The following is a 16,788-nucleotide window of genomic DNA, read 5'->3' on the forward strand; positions in this document are numbered from 1 at the left end:
CTAATGTCATTCTGAAAAAATGTCTAAAAATAATATTTAGATGAGACAGAATAAAACGTCAAAGGAAAGTGAAACCTCGTATACTCTCTCTCTCTCTCTCTCTCTCTCTCTCTCTCTCTCTCTCTCTCTCTCTCCCCCGCTTCCTCCTCTTTTCCAGAGTGGCAGCGCTGGCATAGCATCGTTCAGAATATCCTGAGCCGGGGACGGTCGAGCTGCGGTAGCTGCCTGTGCGCACCCCATATAGCCGGTAGGCGTGCGGCGAAAGAACCTGGCTGCACAGCGTCAGCGCAATACAGTGCTATTTTCTGACACAACCTAAATTATTTCCGCTGTAAACGCGTAACCTAATTCTTTCATCTCTTGCTTCTCCCTCTCTCTAGGTGAACCTCAACCCACAACAGTGGATATATCAGACAGGGGGGTCTGCTCTCATCTTGGGCACAGCGTGAGAAGATTCAATTGTTTGCGGGGAAATTAATAAAGCTCCTTTCCTGTCCTGTCCTGTCCTGTCCTGTCCACATCGGCCCCTAGGAGTGGGAAGACACGGGACCTCTGCGCTGTGAAGAGTCGCTTCTTTGCCGTGCGTGGAGAGCAGACGCACCAGAAAGGGCAGCAGGGATATACAGTAGGAAGGTGGAGGATATTTTACGCACAGCAGCACTCAGTAGCCCTGTTTCACACGCGGCCACTTACCGGGAGTCTCCTGCTCCGTTAGGTCTCAAGACAGTCGCTTCGTCGGATTTGCACTTGACTAAGTCCACATAGCCTGCAGCAGTCGGCTGGGATGGATTCCTTCATCATCGCGGCTCTGGCAGTGTGCTCTCTAACGGCACCAGCCTATGGCGACAAAGGGACCAGCAAAGCCCGGAGTTGTTCGGATATCAGGCAGTTTTATAGCGGGAAAGGATTCGCTCTGGATGGTGTCCCTCAGTCTGAAATATCAGGTAAGCTCCTTTAAAATACTGCCTGACCAAAGTCGGCTGCCTGACCAAAGTCTGCTGCGGTCATGTGCACTCTTTCTGTGAACAAAATGTGATATTTTCCCCTGAAACCGAAAACACTTTCAGGAACATCTACCTGTCCAAATACACCATTTTGTTCAAATGATGCCATAACATGTTCAGCACACTGTGAAGCCCCATACAGTTGCTATAAACTCATTGCCACTGAGAACCCTAATCCCTTTGCAAGTCCCCCTCGGAATGTTAGTCTATTTTTGGGCCAAAGTGGCACCTGCAGTAGCACCATTTTTTGTAAGTGTATAAATAAATGATTGTGGGTATGTGTGCATTTGGTTCACAAACTGCACACATCAGTGCAGAAAACTCTTAACTTAAACATTTGACTTGTTCACCACAATCTTAAAAGGATGGATTTTTGTATTTTGTTATGTTGTGAGAGTGAGCAAACCCAGTTTTCTATCTTTTTACCTTTTTAAACCTGCAGTACACTAATTTCACGTCAATGTCACATTTCATAGTGAAGCAGAGGAGCTCAAGCTCTCGGCTATTTCTCAAGATGAAACACTGCTTTGAAAAGATATTAGGACAGTACAGACATGTCACCGACAGTCTGGCTGTTTGATCCCTGATCAGAAATATGAGAAAGTCCCTGCAAGTTCTCTGACGTGACATTTTCAGAAACACAGATGCAGGAACAGCAACTCTGTTTCTGTTCTCATTTCTCAGTTTCCCTAGAACCAGAACTCTAAACTAAGCTGCTAAGCCTGAAGACACTCCCTAATCTTTCCCCTTCTTTAAGCTGTCTGGTCTTTGTGTATGGGATTCTTCCTTATAGTCACTTGACCATGTGCTGTACCCACCCAGATGTGATATAACGTTGTTCACTGTGTCATTCATGGTCTGATGTCAGACAGTCACAAGCCCCTCTGCAGTTCAGATGATTACACGTGTGCCTCCTCTGGAATTCAGTGCAACGTTTTCACTCACATGAACACACACACATGATCCTACACACACACACACACACACACACACACACACACACACACACACACACACACACACACACACACACACACACACACACACACAGTTACTGCAATTTTAGGTTCTACAGTTACAGCATCATACATGCATGGACAAGACAGGAGACTGAGATGCTTACACAACCACTTTTCTGTGCACAGATTAAAACAATATAAAATCCATTTTTTTTAAATAGTTTTAAACTCACATATTTTTTTGACATTGTCCCAAAACTGTCAAATTAGTGAATGTATAGAACTGTTTTCCAAAGTACAACACTATACAACAGTACACATTTGAAGTAATCTACAGTCTTTTCTTAACAATAAAGCGTGGACGTGCTCAATGATTCTGACTGTAACATTGCCACAGTCCCTCCCAACCTGATAGCATAACCCTTTCCCTCGAAAAAGCCCCTCTAGACTCTTCGTCAGTTACCTTCTCTATGTTGTCCAATTCATTTTCCACAGCGTGCCACACTACTGTGACAGTAGATAAACTCTTCTCCCATGCGAAGACAGCGATGTCCATTAGCACAGGCCGAATGGCTCTGAGAAATACAAGGGTGACTCTCAGCAGTAGGTACCTAAAGGTCACACACTCTCATAATGATCCTATATTAGAAACTGCTCTATTTTCTGAACACATTCGGGCTCTCACACAGCATGGCACGGTTGCAGAAAGAACATTGTGTCGTGACAGAAATGGCATGTTTATAACGTGAAGTGGGTTTTGCCCTACAGATTTGAGGTGTTCTCCTCGTGATTATCTAAAGCTGCTACTAAGATGCCTTAAAGGAGCTTTACTGTGAGAGTGGGCTTATGAGGAACATGATATCCGATGCAAAGGCATACAGTAGATCTTTCCTAGTGATTACGCTGATAGGATAGGAGAGATTATAAGATTTGAGGGTGGGGCGGTAATGTGATGAAACTGTTAGCTCATGTCATCACGCCATACATCATAAGGTTGTGAGGGCCAACTAGTAACTGGACACTTCTAATTTAATTGATGGACCATACTGAATAAATCATTTGACAGAATTAACGCCAGCCCCGGCCCCTTAAAACTCTTCTTTTCTTCCAAATGTCTGTAATCCATAATACTTTACAGATAAAAATCTGTCTTGTCATGACACCACCTATTCCTCTTGTTTCAATCAATGGTGTGGAGCTTACTTAAGTCTCGGGTAAGAGAAATAATAAGGGAGTGGGACAGACACTGAGTGCCAGGAAGGGATAGATAGAAAGAGAGCTGAGAGAGAAAAAGAGAGATGCAGCAGTGGATGGATGTGAGACAGAATAAGAGAGAGAGGAAAGGGGAGATTTTGCTTTGACAATATTTCTCCTCATGTCCCTGTCTCTTGGCTCTCAAGCATAAATAACCGCTCATCCAGTCTGGAATATTAAACACCTTAGTAAAATATGAAAGCTTTAATTTATGCCTCCAAATTATCAGCCACCTGAATGTTGTGCATGATCCCTGACATTTACAGAAGGATATTTCCTGCTGTGACACCAGAGCTTGATCAACTTAATATATTGGCTGGCCCTGACTCAAGGTGACATGCTGAGAACATCAGCCCGATTCAGTATGGGAGGACAATGAGAGATGACTGCATCCCCAAGTCTAAAAATGATGTCCAGTCGCAGCACTTTTCAAATGTTTTTCAATGCTGCTGCACAATATACTGTACGAGATTAAATCCTTTGACACATAAGGTTGCAAATATACTTCTGAACTTAATATTAAAGTTAATTTCCAGACGCACAAACGTGTATAATCAAACATGACAGCATATGCAATTGAAGTCTCAACAAGGTCTGCAAGTAATATGCTCCTGAACTCATTTGATGTTTTGTTCTCATTAAATTCAAAGTGTTTGAGTTTTAAAGACTTTTATACATCTGCTCTTTACATTTGAATTAGGTACGTGTGTTTTTAGTTTTTAGTTTTACACAGCTTAACACCCCCATCCCATATCATAGTTCCTGTCTGATTATGCTCAGTCAGCAGCAGAATAAGATTCCTATATATTGTTTTCACATGGATACGCCTCATATAACAGACTGGATAGTCCCCCGTCCTTAAGTAATTTGCCCTAGAGAAAAAGACACGTGGGAGAAAGCTATTGAGTTAAGGGTATGCTGTTTGTTATTGTGTTAAAGCTGTGTTTACTGGACCATGGGAACAGCATCAGTTGAGCAGAAACGAAAAGCGATGGTTCGCAAGTCATCAAGTGTGATGATGCTAGTTTAACTCCGTCCAGTGTAATCAGTTTTGGAAACAACTTTTTTTGTTGGTATTTACTAAAACATGGATGATTGATTTTTATGAGGCTCATCTGTCTCCTCCCCGCACTGCCCCCTCCCTCTCCCACCCCATCATTACAGTCTTGATGACAAATCTTTTTGTCTTTCAGGGGATGACATTCTTCATCTCTCTGTTTCTCTCTCTCTCTCTCTTTCTCTCTCGTCGGCTCTTAAAGGGAGAGGCGCCAGACGCTCTTTGAAAGCAGCTGGCAGCCAATGAGTGCGAGATGCTCAATGACATATAAGTCTATACAAAGAGACAAGCTGCATGAGACATCTGCACGAAGGCTGGTAACATTTTGCTACGGCACTGGCTTTTCCCATGCTGTATTTGTGTTGTTGATTGCTGGTTGCTACAGGCTGACTGTGTGAGTCGCCCCATGCTCTGAAGTGTCATCTCTAACCAGTGTTTGGCTAATGATACAGTGGGATTGCTGCTCACCAGGCTTGCTAGGAACTGTTGTTGACTAAAGACGGGCTTGTGGCTGGAAACATGGGCTGATCAGTATGGTAGCCCACAGCACAAAAAAGTATGGGAATGTTTTGAACTCAGCAGCTTGACTGTGAATTTGGGTACGAGTCTTGGAATGTACAGTATACAGTAATAGCAGCATTGTAGCTAAAACAGAGCATGGGTTTTCGCACACTGGGTAGGAAATCTCCCCGGGCAACTCTCTCACCTCTTTGACTGTGGGTAATGATAAGATAATGGCTGCTAGTGGGTTTGCTGCCCCCTTCAATACTTTCCGGCAGGAGGTTAAATGGAGCTAGGAGTCCACTGCCAGAATAAAACATAGCTGGCCAGTCAGGCAGAGGCTGCAAAACCAACAACAAAACAGCAAAGATATGAAGGAGTCTTACTCATTTGACTTTTTATTTCACCGCCAGTGGTCTCAGAATCTGCATAATCTGCAATCCAAATGGCTACTTGAGTCTTCATGGTCCAGAGTAAAATGCAAACCATGTACAATGTTGTATGTATTAAAGCTCTTAATCTCTGCGGACATAGTTTTACACTATCTCTATATCTACCACCAGTTGCTGTAAGCTTAACCCTCCGGCTCCCCTGTGAGGCTGCTTGACCTGCGGTGGCACCTCGTTCTTTTCCCCTCAGCAATGTACTCCAATGCCAGTTAGGATTATAAAAAATATATTCACAGTGTTATCAATTATTTAGTAACATTCTAGTACTGGCATAGCATTGTTAACAGTGTCTCTGAGCTAAATTGTTGGACACTTCATAATAGCGAGCATGAGACTTAATCTGTGTCTCAGTTCAGGGAGGCATGTTAAAAAAGTCCCCAACTGGATGTGAACCTAGGGCACCAGGACACCCCTGCCCAGGTCATGTTTATGTAAAAAGCAATATCACAAGCTCAGACGTCATAGGATTTTCCTAACACTTCCAATATGGCAAAAGTCTGAATGTCATTACTGTCAGGCTAAATCAGAAAGAGGAAGAATAGGAGCAAAAAGAAAAGCACTGTAATAAATGAGTCACTTAATTATCATCTGTTATGCACAAAGAAAATAAAAATGGTCTACCTCCACAAACCGTCAGACATTTTCATTCAGGCCAGCCGCATGGATGATTTAATGCTTATTTAACAAAACTCTAAAGCCATAACAACATTTGCAAATTGCACATCTACTGTATGTCCGACTGACAAAAGCACATTACTTAAAAGCATAAAGCCAGCAACGTTACGTATTCCATTTTTGAAAAGGACTCTTGACAGATAAAGGGACAGACCAAACCTAACCATAAATAGTAAATACTGTGTGTGTGTTGAGATAAGCTTGCAGTGTTGTCATTGTGGGCATTCTGGACAGAAGCCTTATCTCCATCCCATTAATAACCCTGCTGATGTGGTGTTCTTATTTTCCATGTGGTGGATAGCTAATTGATCGCACTGAATTACACTTTGCTGCCTTTGTGAATGGAACTAATTAAAACCGTCTTGGAGATAAGAGTGCCAGCGCTTATTTGAAGGTTAATGTCAGCATAAAGTCCCATGCATCTGTTGGTCTTCCTCTACAGATTAAAGCAAAAGCAACAGTTGTTTCTGTATCACAGTGTGCAGGCCCATAACACTCCTGCAGTTAAAGTGTGTGAATCCCTGCATCTGGGCTCCTGTCTGTGCCTGTTTATGCCTTTCTGTGAGCGTGCATGTCTCTCTGCGTACGTGTGTTTGCCTACCAACTGAATATGCTAGAGTTGTTAAAACGCTGAAGTCAGTAAGAAGCCTCTTGAAGCATTAAGCCATAATGGTCTGCAGGGAGCATGAAACAGACCACAGTGTGTTTGATGTTCACCAAAGAGAGAGAGAGAGAGAGAGAGAGAGGGGGGGATAGAGCAGGCCGATGGACTGCTCACTGTTAACTTGGGCTGCCCTGGTCTGCTTGGTTTTTTTCTAGTCCCTGCTCCGCCCTATGATGGGCTGAATGTACTGTAGGAAAAAACAACACAAAGATGGAGCTTAAAAGGCCCCATTTAAAAACGTGCTCTGTTCTGCATTTCTTTATGTAATCGTTTTCAGTCGCAGGCCTGTTAGAAACCTACATGGAAATCTGGAGGACAGTCTGTCCAAACAGGTTTAGTCGCTCTGAACTCTTCTTAGTGTGTGAACAAGGACGGAGAAACCTTTTCACATACTCCACTCTTAGTTGTTTTTTGAGTGAGGACGATAGTAGTCGTTGTCTTAATTTAAATCAATTTTGAGCAGACAATTTAAGGCCACTCTACAATTTCAAAATCCTATTTCCTTTAAAAAGCACAAGTCAAGGAAATAGTCGCTCATTTTTTGACAGAAAGACGTAAGAGCTGACAAACACGTCACTATTTTCCTTTCTATTTCCTATGTTTAATTTAAAACACTACAGCAATTTACCTCAGTGTAAAAGGCAGGAAATTGAGGCCCAAGAGACATTGCCTTTTAGAATACAATGGAATACAGTACCTTAGCGACTACAGTATCAGCTGCCTTTTCTCTGACCAGCATGCACTTCAGCTGCTGCCACCCCTCTATTTTTTCTCTTTTCTCTCTTCTCGCACTCCTCGTGTCTTTTGTTCCCTGTCACTTGTCTAATGTGAGAGTAGGAGCTCACACGTACACCCCTCCTTTGGCACACACACACACGCACACACACACACACACACACACACACACACACACACACACACACACACACACACACACACACACACACACACACACAGATGACAGCATAGGCCAGTCTTTTTATGTCACCACAGGGGTATGCAGTGTCACTGCAACAGGCGTGTGTGTGTGTGTGTGTGTGTGTGTGTGTGTGTGTGTGTGTGTGTGTGTGTGGTAGTGGGGGGGACATGTGTTGTTGTTCCTCTGAGAGCTGCAGTGTGTTGGTGTATGACTCCTCTTTTGTCTTCAGAGGAATTGGTTGTGTCAAAGGAGAATTATTCCCTCGTCACAGCAAGCCCCTTCACTGTCTCTCTGCACCACACATTTGTGTGTGTGGCACAGATGTGTGTGCATGACTTCTAAAGCCATAGTTTGAATGTTATTGAACCACTTCCTTTCCATTTGCTGTCATTGTCATACATTTGGATTGGATTGTGTGCAAAGTTTGTGTGTGCATGATTGCCAGTGTTTTTTGTTTTGCCCTTTCGTCAGTTATGTAAATGCATATACGTGTGCCATGATGGCAAGCTGTTGTTGCTCATGTTCCCTCTAGCAGTGCTTTCTGTACACTAGGGGAGTATTTGAAGTGACAAGGAACTGGCTTTAGCTCTCAGTGGGGCTTCGCTTCTGCTCCAGCTACCTCTCCTCTTGCCCTCCCGCTGCTTGACAGATGGTACAGACCCAAACCAAGACGCCTACTACCATATTATGTGAGGGCACGCAGTATGACTTTTACATGGTGACACGCCCAACATCAACACATACGCACTGTGTGCAGCTGTGGACTGGAGTATTTGTTGGGAAATCCTGTGGCTCTGGCACTATGGCAACAAATTCCGGATATGGGGTTGGGTATTCCTTAAATGTCATTGATTCTGATAATAAAAATATGTAGGTAAATAAGATGTGAATTGTCTGGCCAATAGACCAAAACTTGAATATATTTGATTAAAAATGAAATAAAGCAGAGAAAAGCAACACCTATATACTCAAAAATACCGTTATTCAAAAGAATCAGCAAATATTATGCATTATGCTTGACAAATCATTCTGATTATTAATTGATTGTCAAACTAGTTGTAGATTAAATTCCCGTCAATAATCTAATCAAATAATGGACAAGTTTTTATTTTGTTTTTACTTTGTTTTCAGCTGATTCTGGGGCATTACGACTGGAAAATGTCATGTCTTCAATGATTGAAGCAGTTTGTGTGCAGCGACTACATTTGCTCACCAATGTCTTTTTTTCTTTCTTTTTTAACGTTTCCCCATCTTCTTATCCAGCTCTCGGATATAATTGCCAAAATAGATGGATATTCTCTGATGGAGACTACCTTCAGGCTCCTATCTCTCACATATGGGAGAGATTGGAGATTGGGCCTGTATATAAAAAGATTGGAATAGATTATAAAATCAGTAAGGTGTCGTCTAAATGTTGAATGCCTAAAACGTGTCCAGCAGCTAGCTGCTCAAATGCCTGGCGCACACAAAACAGATTTAATAAAGATAGGACACACAGGCGCAGTAGTACACACATCCTTCAACTACACACTTCCCTTTGATAAGCAATCATTTCTGTTCGGCTCTGTTCAACAGTGGCCCTTTCTTCCACACATTGTTTTTTTATTAAAAAAAACACTACAGCTCACATCTGCAGAATAAAACGTTGCAGGATTAGCTGTGCAAAAACTGGACTACAAGTTATCAAGCCCGTTGGCGTATGTGTTTCTGCATGTGGGTGTGAGGCAGATATCACAGGTGTTTCAAGACTTGTGAATATCTTCTTTGTCTCCAGTTTCCCCTCCTATCTCCCCAGAGGAGTTAACATTATTCTCCACAATCTCTTCCAAACTACAAACATGTTTCCACACTTGGGTTACAGAACGGTTGCCACTTTCGCTTCATCTTCATCCAATCTGCCGCTCTCTGACAGATCCCTCTTTTTAAATTGGTCATTTTGGAGGATTTCGTTTTTTAGTCGCTCCAGGCGTGTGGCTCCACACAATAGTTATTTTGCTTTATTGTTACTTGGCGTTCATAATTTCCTGAAGGTTTTCTCTCATCGAGATAAACTGTTTCACACTAGTTTCCATTATCGTAATTATTTTCTCCCCTCGTTTTCTCTCCCTAAGTCGTTCCTGCCTTTGAGGCTTTATATGTCATTCTTCCCCTATCTACTCCTACAAAGTAAGTTGGGAATTCATTAATTCTTCATGTGAAATTTACTGCATGCTCACAGATGCTCTCCAAAGACATTGTTAGTTTGTTTCTGGTACTTGTCTGTAATTTTTATGACTCCATATTTTAGTTAGCCACCCATTTTATAGCCTGAACAACAAAAACATATGTTTGAAATCTATGAAATCTTCATTGTTTATAGAGCTACACATGATGGCACCCAGGGACTCCTCTGTCTTCTGGGCCTTGGGAGAGAAGTGTGGTAATAAGATAAATAAGTTCTTAAAATGTTGCCTCTGTGTGATTTAAAATAATACTGTAAAATTATGGAGCATCCTGTTGTCCAGTTTTCTTTTCAAATCTTCCTGTGGAAATCCATTTTCTCACACTCACTTTAACCGTCCCCCCAACTTCCTTTTTTTCTCAGTTTAAATGTAATTACAGTGAAATCTGTGTGTTGTTTTATTGGTTTCCTGGAGGCCTAGCAAGCACAGTTTTCCAGGCTTTAGTGCTCTGTGATCCTACTGCATCTCTTCCTCTCCATCCGGTACATTTTCAGGATCTCCACTGTATAATTGGCTTAAATGGCAGAGATCCTTGGTCCCCCATAACATTAGTTCTTTTAGCAACCAGAATACCCAAATTGGTTGTTCGAGCTGTGCACTGCAGCCTCTTTATATCTCTCTCTCCCAGTTTGTGGCGAAGCAGTTTTCGTCCGTTCTCTCTGAGTCCACTCCAACTCTCATCTCCTGTTGGATTTGGTGCTTTCTAAGCACATTTTTCTGTAATTAGATAGTGAGATCTGGTTTTATGTGACATCATTTCTCATAGTTATTTGTGGCTGAGGAAAGCCCCATGTACTTAATGGTGGTTTGCTTATTCGGCTTGACCACGCTTGGCTATTTAGATCGGGAGGTAGAGTGACTGACTGAAGATGGAGGAGCGGGAATGACCAGAGGAATAAGGCCTTATGAAAAGAGGGGCGCACAAAGAAAGCTCATAATTACAGGGGCAATATGTAATTACTGTCAATTGTCATCCTGTTTGCTGGTACAGGATTAGCTTTTTATTACCTAAATCCTTATTATGTTTTACTTTTTCCACTTTCTCTTTAGCAGCCCCTTTCACTAAATCTAGTCTGTTTTTTAATGTGTCCATTTCTGGAAACCATCTATAGATAACACTTCTTTACATCCTAAATGTATGTCCTCCACATACATTTAAACCAATTAATAGCAAGGTGCTGGTACAATTTCTGTATATACAGTATCTCACAACAGTGAGTACACCCCTCACATTTTTGTAAATATTTCATTATATCTTTTAATGGGGCAACACTGAAGAAATTACACTTTGCTACAATGTAAAGTATTAAGTGTACAGCTTGTATACCAGTGTAAATGTGCTGTCCCCTCAAAATAACTCAAAACACAGCCATTAATGTCATTAATGAGATGATTTTATGAAAAGTACCCCATGCCAATCTGTAGGTATGGTGAAGGGTATGTGATGATGTGGGGCTATTTTAATTCCAAAGGCCAAGGGAACTTTATCAGGATGAATAGTATCCTGGATCAATGAAATAACTGGCCTTTAAAAAATAAAAATCTGCCTGCCTCTATGGGAATTTAACAGAGGGGTGTACTGACTTTTGTTGCCAGCGGTTTAGACATTAATGGCTGTATGTTGAGTTATTTTGAGGGGACATCACATTTACACTGTTATACAAGCTGTACACTTAATACTTTACATTGTAGCAAAGTGTAATTTCTTCAGTGTTGTCCCATTAAAAGATAGAATGAAATATTTACTAAAATGTGAGAGGTGTACTCACTTTTGTGAGCTCTTTTGTCTACCTAAAAATATGGAAGAATAATCGAAAAGTAAGGAAATGTTGTTTTAACATGTACAATTTGGTTTGTAACTTAACATTTCTTGATACATTTGTGACTGTTTTTGGCTACACATTTATTGCAGCAATTGACTGAATTATAGATAGCCGTGTTTATGGAACTGGAAAGGCTACAATGAAGGATTTGCCATTAAAAAAGTGTAATCGCTGAGTTTTCTTGTGTAGAAAAGGGAATATTAAAAATACAAGCTTAAAACTCATAAAGCAATCTTCAATATGAGTTTATATTCCATTGTACATAAGCTCAGTTTTTTTTTGCTACTGTACAAATATACCTTTCCCCCGTCTCTCCGTCCTCCCAGGAGGGGATGGCATGCAGTGAGCTAATGAACTTGAAATGACAATGACTTATTTAGCTTGCATTTCTTCCTCTCAGCCGTAACAGAGGGCTCGCTTGTCATCATTTCATTTGTCTCGTTATTTGCTATCCCTCCGTTACTCCCTCACTATTTTCATCTCTTCTTCCTACCCTGCAGTCTTCCCTCATAAATATTTTACATCTTCCGAATGAACTCCGTCAACTCAAGCTTAGCGCATGGCTGACTGCCTTGTGTGTTTCTAATGCATATAATGTGTTTATATTTAGTGTGTGTATTTGAACATATACTATGTAAAAATGTTGTTCATCTGTGTGAGTGTCTTGTTGCATTGCTCTACTGTGCTGTTTCTGCATGCCTGTATGCACATGAGACGTGTTTTACATAATGTTTATCATTTGATTATTCAACTGTTATTCCACCAGACAAGGTGACTAAGAACATGTTATTTACAGCAACGAGCTGCTGTCTTGTGCAGGAGTACATGTAGTACATAGTTGCGCATGCTGGATACATATACTGGGAGTATGCCAATCAACGAGAGCTACAGTATAATTATAGGCAATTCAATGAAATTGTTGGATGCTGCTTCATTCAAGCTCAACTCGATAATAGCTGGTGGGGAAATACGAAAGCTTTTACCGTGAACGCTCTCCACGTCAACCTACCTGAGACCAAATGTTGATCCGCTCACTGAACACAACAGTGCAGATCTGCAGGATGGCCAACATTATTGTTGGCAGTGCATGTTTTAACTCCTTATACATGTTTAAATGTGTTTTAGCTGCACTTGCACAAGGTGATATAGTACGTGCAGCATCTAGCAACACTGTATTTCAACTGTGAACTCAACTAGGGCTGCATAATATATACTTTTTCTATTATTATTATTATTATTATTATCATCATCACCGTATCAACTCATGCAAAAACCACATCGCGATAGGCTGTGACATATCGCAAAATATCAGTAGAAAACTGTACTTTAAAAATGTAACTGTCATTCTTTTTTTAGTGGTGCCATTCAATTCAATCTTCAATTTGTTGTAATACGTAATGTTGGTAATGATTTCTTTTCATTTGTTTTAAATTCAACAAGCAATTTGTTGTATTTTAGCAGAATACTGAAAGCAGCAGAAAAGCAGAACCGAGTACACTTTAATATCTGTTTATTTATCGCAAGTAAGTGTCGTTATTGCTATGTTCAACAACGTTATCGCATATTTTCCTCATATCGTGCAACCCTAGACTCAACAGTGTTATATTAGATGGAGTTTTTTGGGCCTGAGGCATACTAGGTGTTAGCAACTGTCTATGTGTTTGGATGTTATAGTTTTTACCCAGGAACTCTATCGATATTATACAGTATATGTATATATATATATATATATATATATATATATATATATATATATAGTAAGAGTAAGCTTTTTCAGAGATAGCCCAGTATCTGTCTTCTCTATCCTGTGTCTGAGTGTGAGTCTTCGGGCCAGGCTCTGGTTTAAACTAAAAGCCTTCTCTTTAAATCTTTCATGCTCTTGCTACCTCCCTGCTGAGATAAAGTGAGGGACAGAGATGATGCGTAGGGCTTATAAAGCAATAGTAACTTACCTCAACACTTTGTTTTCCTGGGTCTTGCTTTATCTGCGTTTCACCTCAGCATAATTACTTTTACTGTTGCTACTCCTCCTCCCACCAAACAACATTAAGTCTAAGCTTGCTCTTCATTTTTTTTCAGTGTACAGTACAGTACTTATATCACAGTCAGTGCAGTATTTTCAAAATCTTGTCTCCTGTGTGTCACTGTTCCCTGCACCCTACTTTCCCAGCAAACCCCAGTAGCCTTAGTTCTGGCCCTGGGGGTGGGTCGGGGGCAGGACATCACTCAGTCAAATTGAATCACAAATCCTGTTGGGCAGACTGTGAGGCTCAGGATGAATGGCTCGGGTCTTGTGATGCCTGCTGATGAATGGCCAGGGTCTAGAGGACAGGATGGACTGAACCAAGGAAAGTAGATCTGGTGTAGGTCTCTTCACGGGAGGATTTGTAGTGTAGAATACGTAACAGAAATGTCTTGATTTCATTTTCAAACTTGATATTACCATATCAAAAAGTAATGATCTTTAAAAAAACTTTGAAACACACATTTTAGGTCTCTCATCCTGTAGCATTTTTTTTTTTTTTTTTTTTTTTTAGAATTGATGATCTTTCCCATGGAATAGAGGTAAGAAAAGAAAAGCACACTGCTGCATTGAAACTACAGTGGGTCGATTGAGGGGAACAACAACTTCCTTTCCCTGTCTCGGTTCTGGAAGATGTACCCCTCTTTGCAGGGTGGTGGGGATGCAAAAAGAGAAGCATCGAAGCTTTCATGCTTCATATGTGGGGTGTTTTGTCAAGAGAGTTTTGCGCTCACAGGGTTGAACTCTCCGTGCAACAGCCCTTCTCTTCTTAAATCTTCCATCCCTTTTTCAGGCTCTCAGTGTTTGAAATATATGGGTTTGAGAGTTGCGACTTTGTTCCCTTTCAACAGTCTTATATCCCATCTTCCTCTTTTCCCTGGAGCGCTCTCTTCCTCCCTCCAGCTTTCTTCACCTTCTTTCAGGCCTTCTGTGTCCCTTCACATCTCTCTTGGCTTAGTTCCTGTGATTAAGCACAGCTGTCGCGCTCATCGCAAAGCCCCTCTTTTTTCACATTGTTATATAAATTGGCTGTCTGTCTTTCTCAGGCCCTTGCACTGTTGATTTTGGGTGACGTCAATAACTGTTGTTTATGCCTTGGACACAGTGCCGATTCTGCTGTCTCCTCTGACTGCTTTGACTCAGGTCATTCAACCAATACTTAAATAGATGTGTGTGTGTGTGTGTTTGTGTGTGTGTGTGTGTGTGTGTGCGTGCGCATGTTTATTCAAGTTTCAACACGGCATACTCGTTAAATTAAAATCAATCACAAATTGCTTCTCCAAATATCCCTCCCCTCAATTTCTTATAACTGACTCAATTATTATCTTTCTATCTTTAGCAGCCGATGGAATGAGATCAAATTGTTATTAATGGTAGTGTCTGCTGGGTGGATGAGTAGGAGAGCAATACATCTGATTGGCAATGGAGCACTGCTCAGGTCCTCTGAATCACTGTGTGAGGCAGAGATGTGTACCTGCAGGGTACCGAGGCAGTCGGGCCGTGGCAGACTGGGCTGTGACATTGAGGTGACGGGAACTTAAATCATTCGCCATTGTCTGTTTTTCCACTGCTAGCTGGGCAGGGGTAGAGCTGAAGGGTGAGAGGACCTCTGGAACGGGACAGTATGCTGTGACACACACACACACACACACACACACACACACACACACACACACACACACACACACACACACACACACAATTGCACTTGCTGGCCCTCAGTTTTCCATTTTCTGTACTCACTGAGCATACCAAATATGCTTCAACCCCATCTAGGCCTGATAAAACAACTAAACATTGGTTTCAAGAAAGCATGTTACTAAGATGAAAAGGAGTGGTTAGTTGTATGTTTTTGCCGCTTTCTAAGACAGTTATGTGGTGACATTATGCAGTTGATATGGATTGCATGAAATACTTTTTCTGGTGTAGTATGCAGGATACGGTGTATATGTTTTGAAGCATTTTGTTAAGGGCTAAAATGATGAGTCAAAGAATAATTAGTTCACAAAGAGAAATTTATCAGATAATCAGATAAATTATCGGATAAAATCTTTGAGTAAGCAAACCTATCAAACATTTGCTGATCACATGTTGATGTTGATAACAAACTTGACGATTTGCTTGTGAAAGTCCAATTCACAAATTTGTATGGCTGCATCGAATTAATAACCAATTATTTTCAATATCGATTGATCTGTTGATTAATTTCTTGATTGATAAAGTAAGAACCAGCAAACGTATGAGATTCTTTGATAATGTTTTAAAAGATTACTTGACTTTCAAAATTGTTGATGAATCATTTTCTGACAATCCGCAAATTATAGTTGTTCCAGCCCTATACTGTGTGCATCCTATGGCCATTTTGTTATCTGCCTATGTTAGTGAGGGTACATGGGCAGACCAAAAAAACACTTTTTCCATAGCATACTGTGGAAACACAGGTTTTCCTGACTGTTGACTTCACGCTTTTTCTAAAGTACCAGTATAACTTGAACGGATGCTAAATGTATCTCTGACAATCGCTCCATTGTGATAGGAAAGCACTTCAGCCCCTCCTGAGGTTCTTCTAAGATCTGAGATGCGTTAACTGTCAAGCTGCAATATCCGCCCCCCCACCCTTTTATCATATTGTTACCTTTTCTAAAAGCACTTTGCTCGCTTACTCTCAGTTTTCTTCCCTCTAACAGGCATATAAAGTTATTCTATGTGACGGCCTACCGGCTCTTCTGTAGCTAAATGATACGCAGCAGTTGTTAGAAGAGGCTGCTTTAACTGTTCCCACACACATTACCCATTTTGCAAATTGTAGCCAGGCCCCTTCTCTCTTGGGAACACAGTGCCTAATGCACTATTACACTGCTATAAATACTCTTCTCCATAGACCATGCTCACACTTCCATTGTTATTTGATTATTTTTTTTTTCCACCTACTGTCATGGGAGCCATGAGAGTGAAAGTGGAGTCTTGCTGTTCAAATTGTACACAGGCAGTTAAGTTAACTAATTATGTCCCATGCGTCTGATTTATTACCACAGTGAAATACAAATGGATACTGTGTTAGTTTAGCATTAAGATATGGCTTCCCTAAACAGTAAGTGTTTTTTGCTTTCACTTATTGCCCCCAGAGCAGAAGTTGATCAATTTGATCAATGCTTTACTGAAATGTATACAACAGTCTTCTTTATGCATTTGTGTAGTTAGATTAAAACAGAAAGCACTGCCATGTTTTATGCTAGAA

The 16,788-nt window shown here is 41.1% G+C and overlaps 1 protein-coding gene across 1 annotated transcript in view; it reads left to right on the forward strand.

The window, feature by feature from the left end:
* The first annotated feature begins 157 nt into the window (after positions 1–157).
* Positions 158–16,788, forward strand: part of gpc1b (glypican 1b) — a 75,215-nt gene continuing 58,584 nt past the window's right edge. The window contains exons 1-2 of the mRNA XM_028593039.1: positions 158–247; positions 381–944. Coding sequence (XP_028448840.1) covers positions 785–944 — 160 coding nt within the window. The 5' untranslated portion in view covers positions 158–247; positions 381–784. The remainder of the gene's footprint in view (positions 248–380; positions 945–16,788) is intronic.

Source organism: Perca flavescens, chromosome 12 (genome assembly GCF_004354835.1).
Source record: "Perca flavescens isolate YP-PL-M2 chromosome 12, PFLA_1.0, whole genome shotgun sequence".
NCBI classification, from domain to species: Eukaryota; Metazoa; Chordata; class Actinopteri; order Perciformes; family Percidae; genus Perca; species Perca flavescens.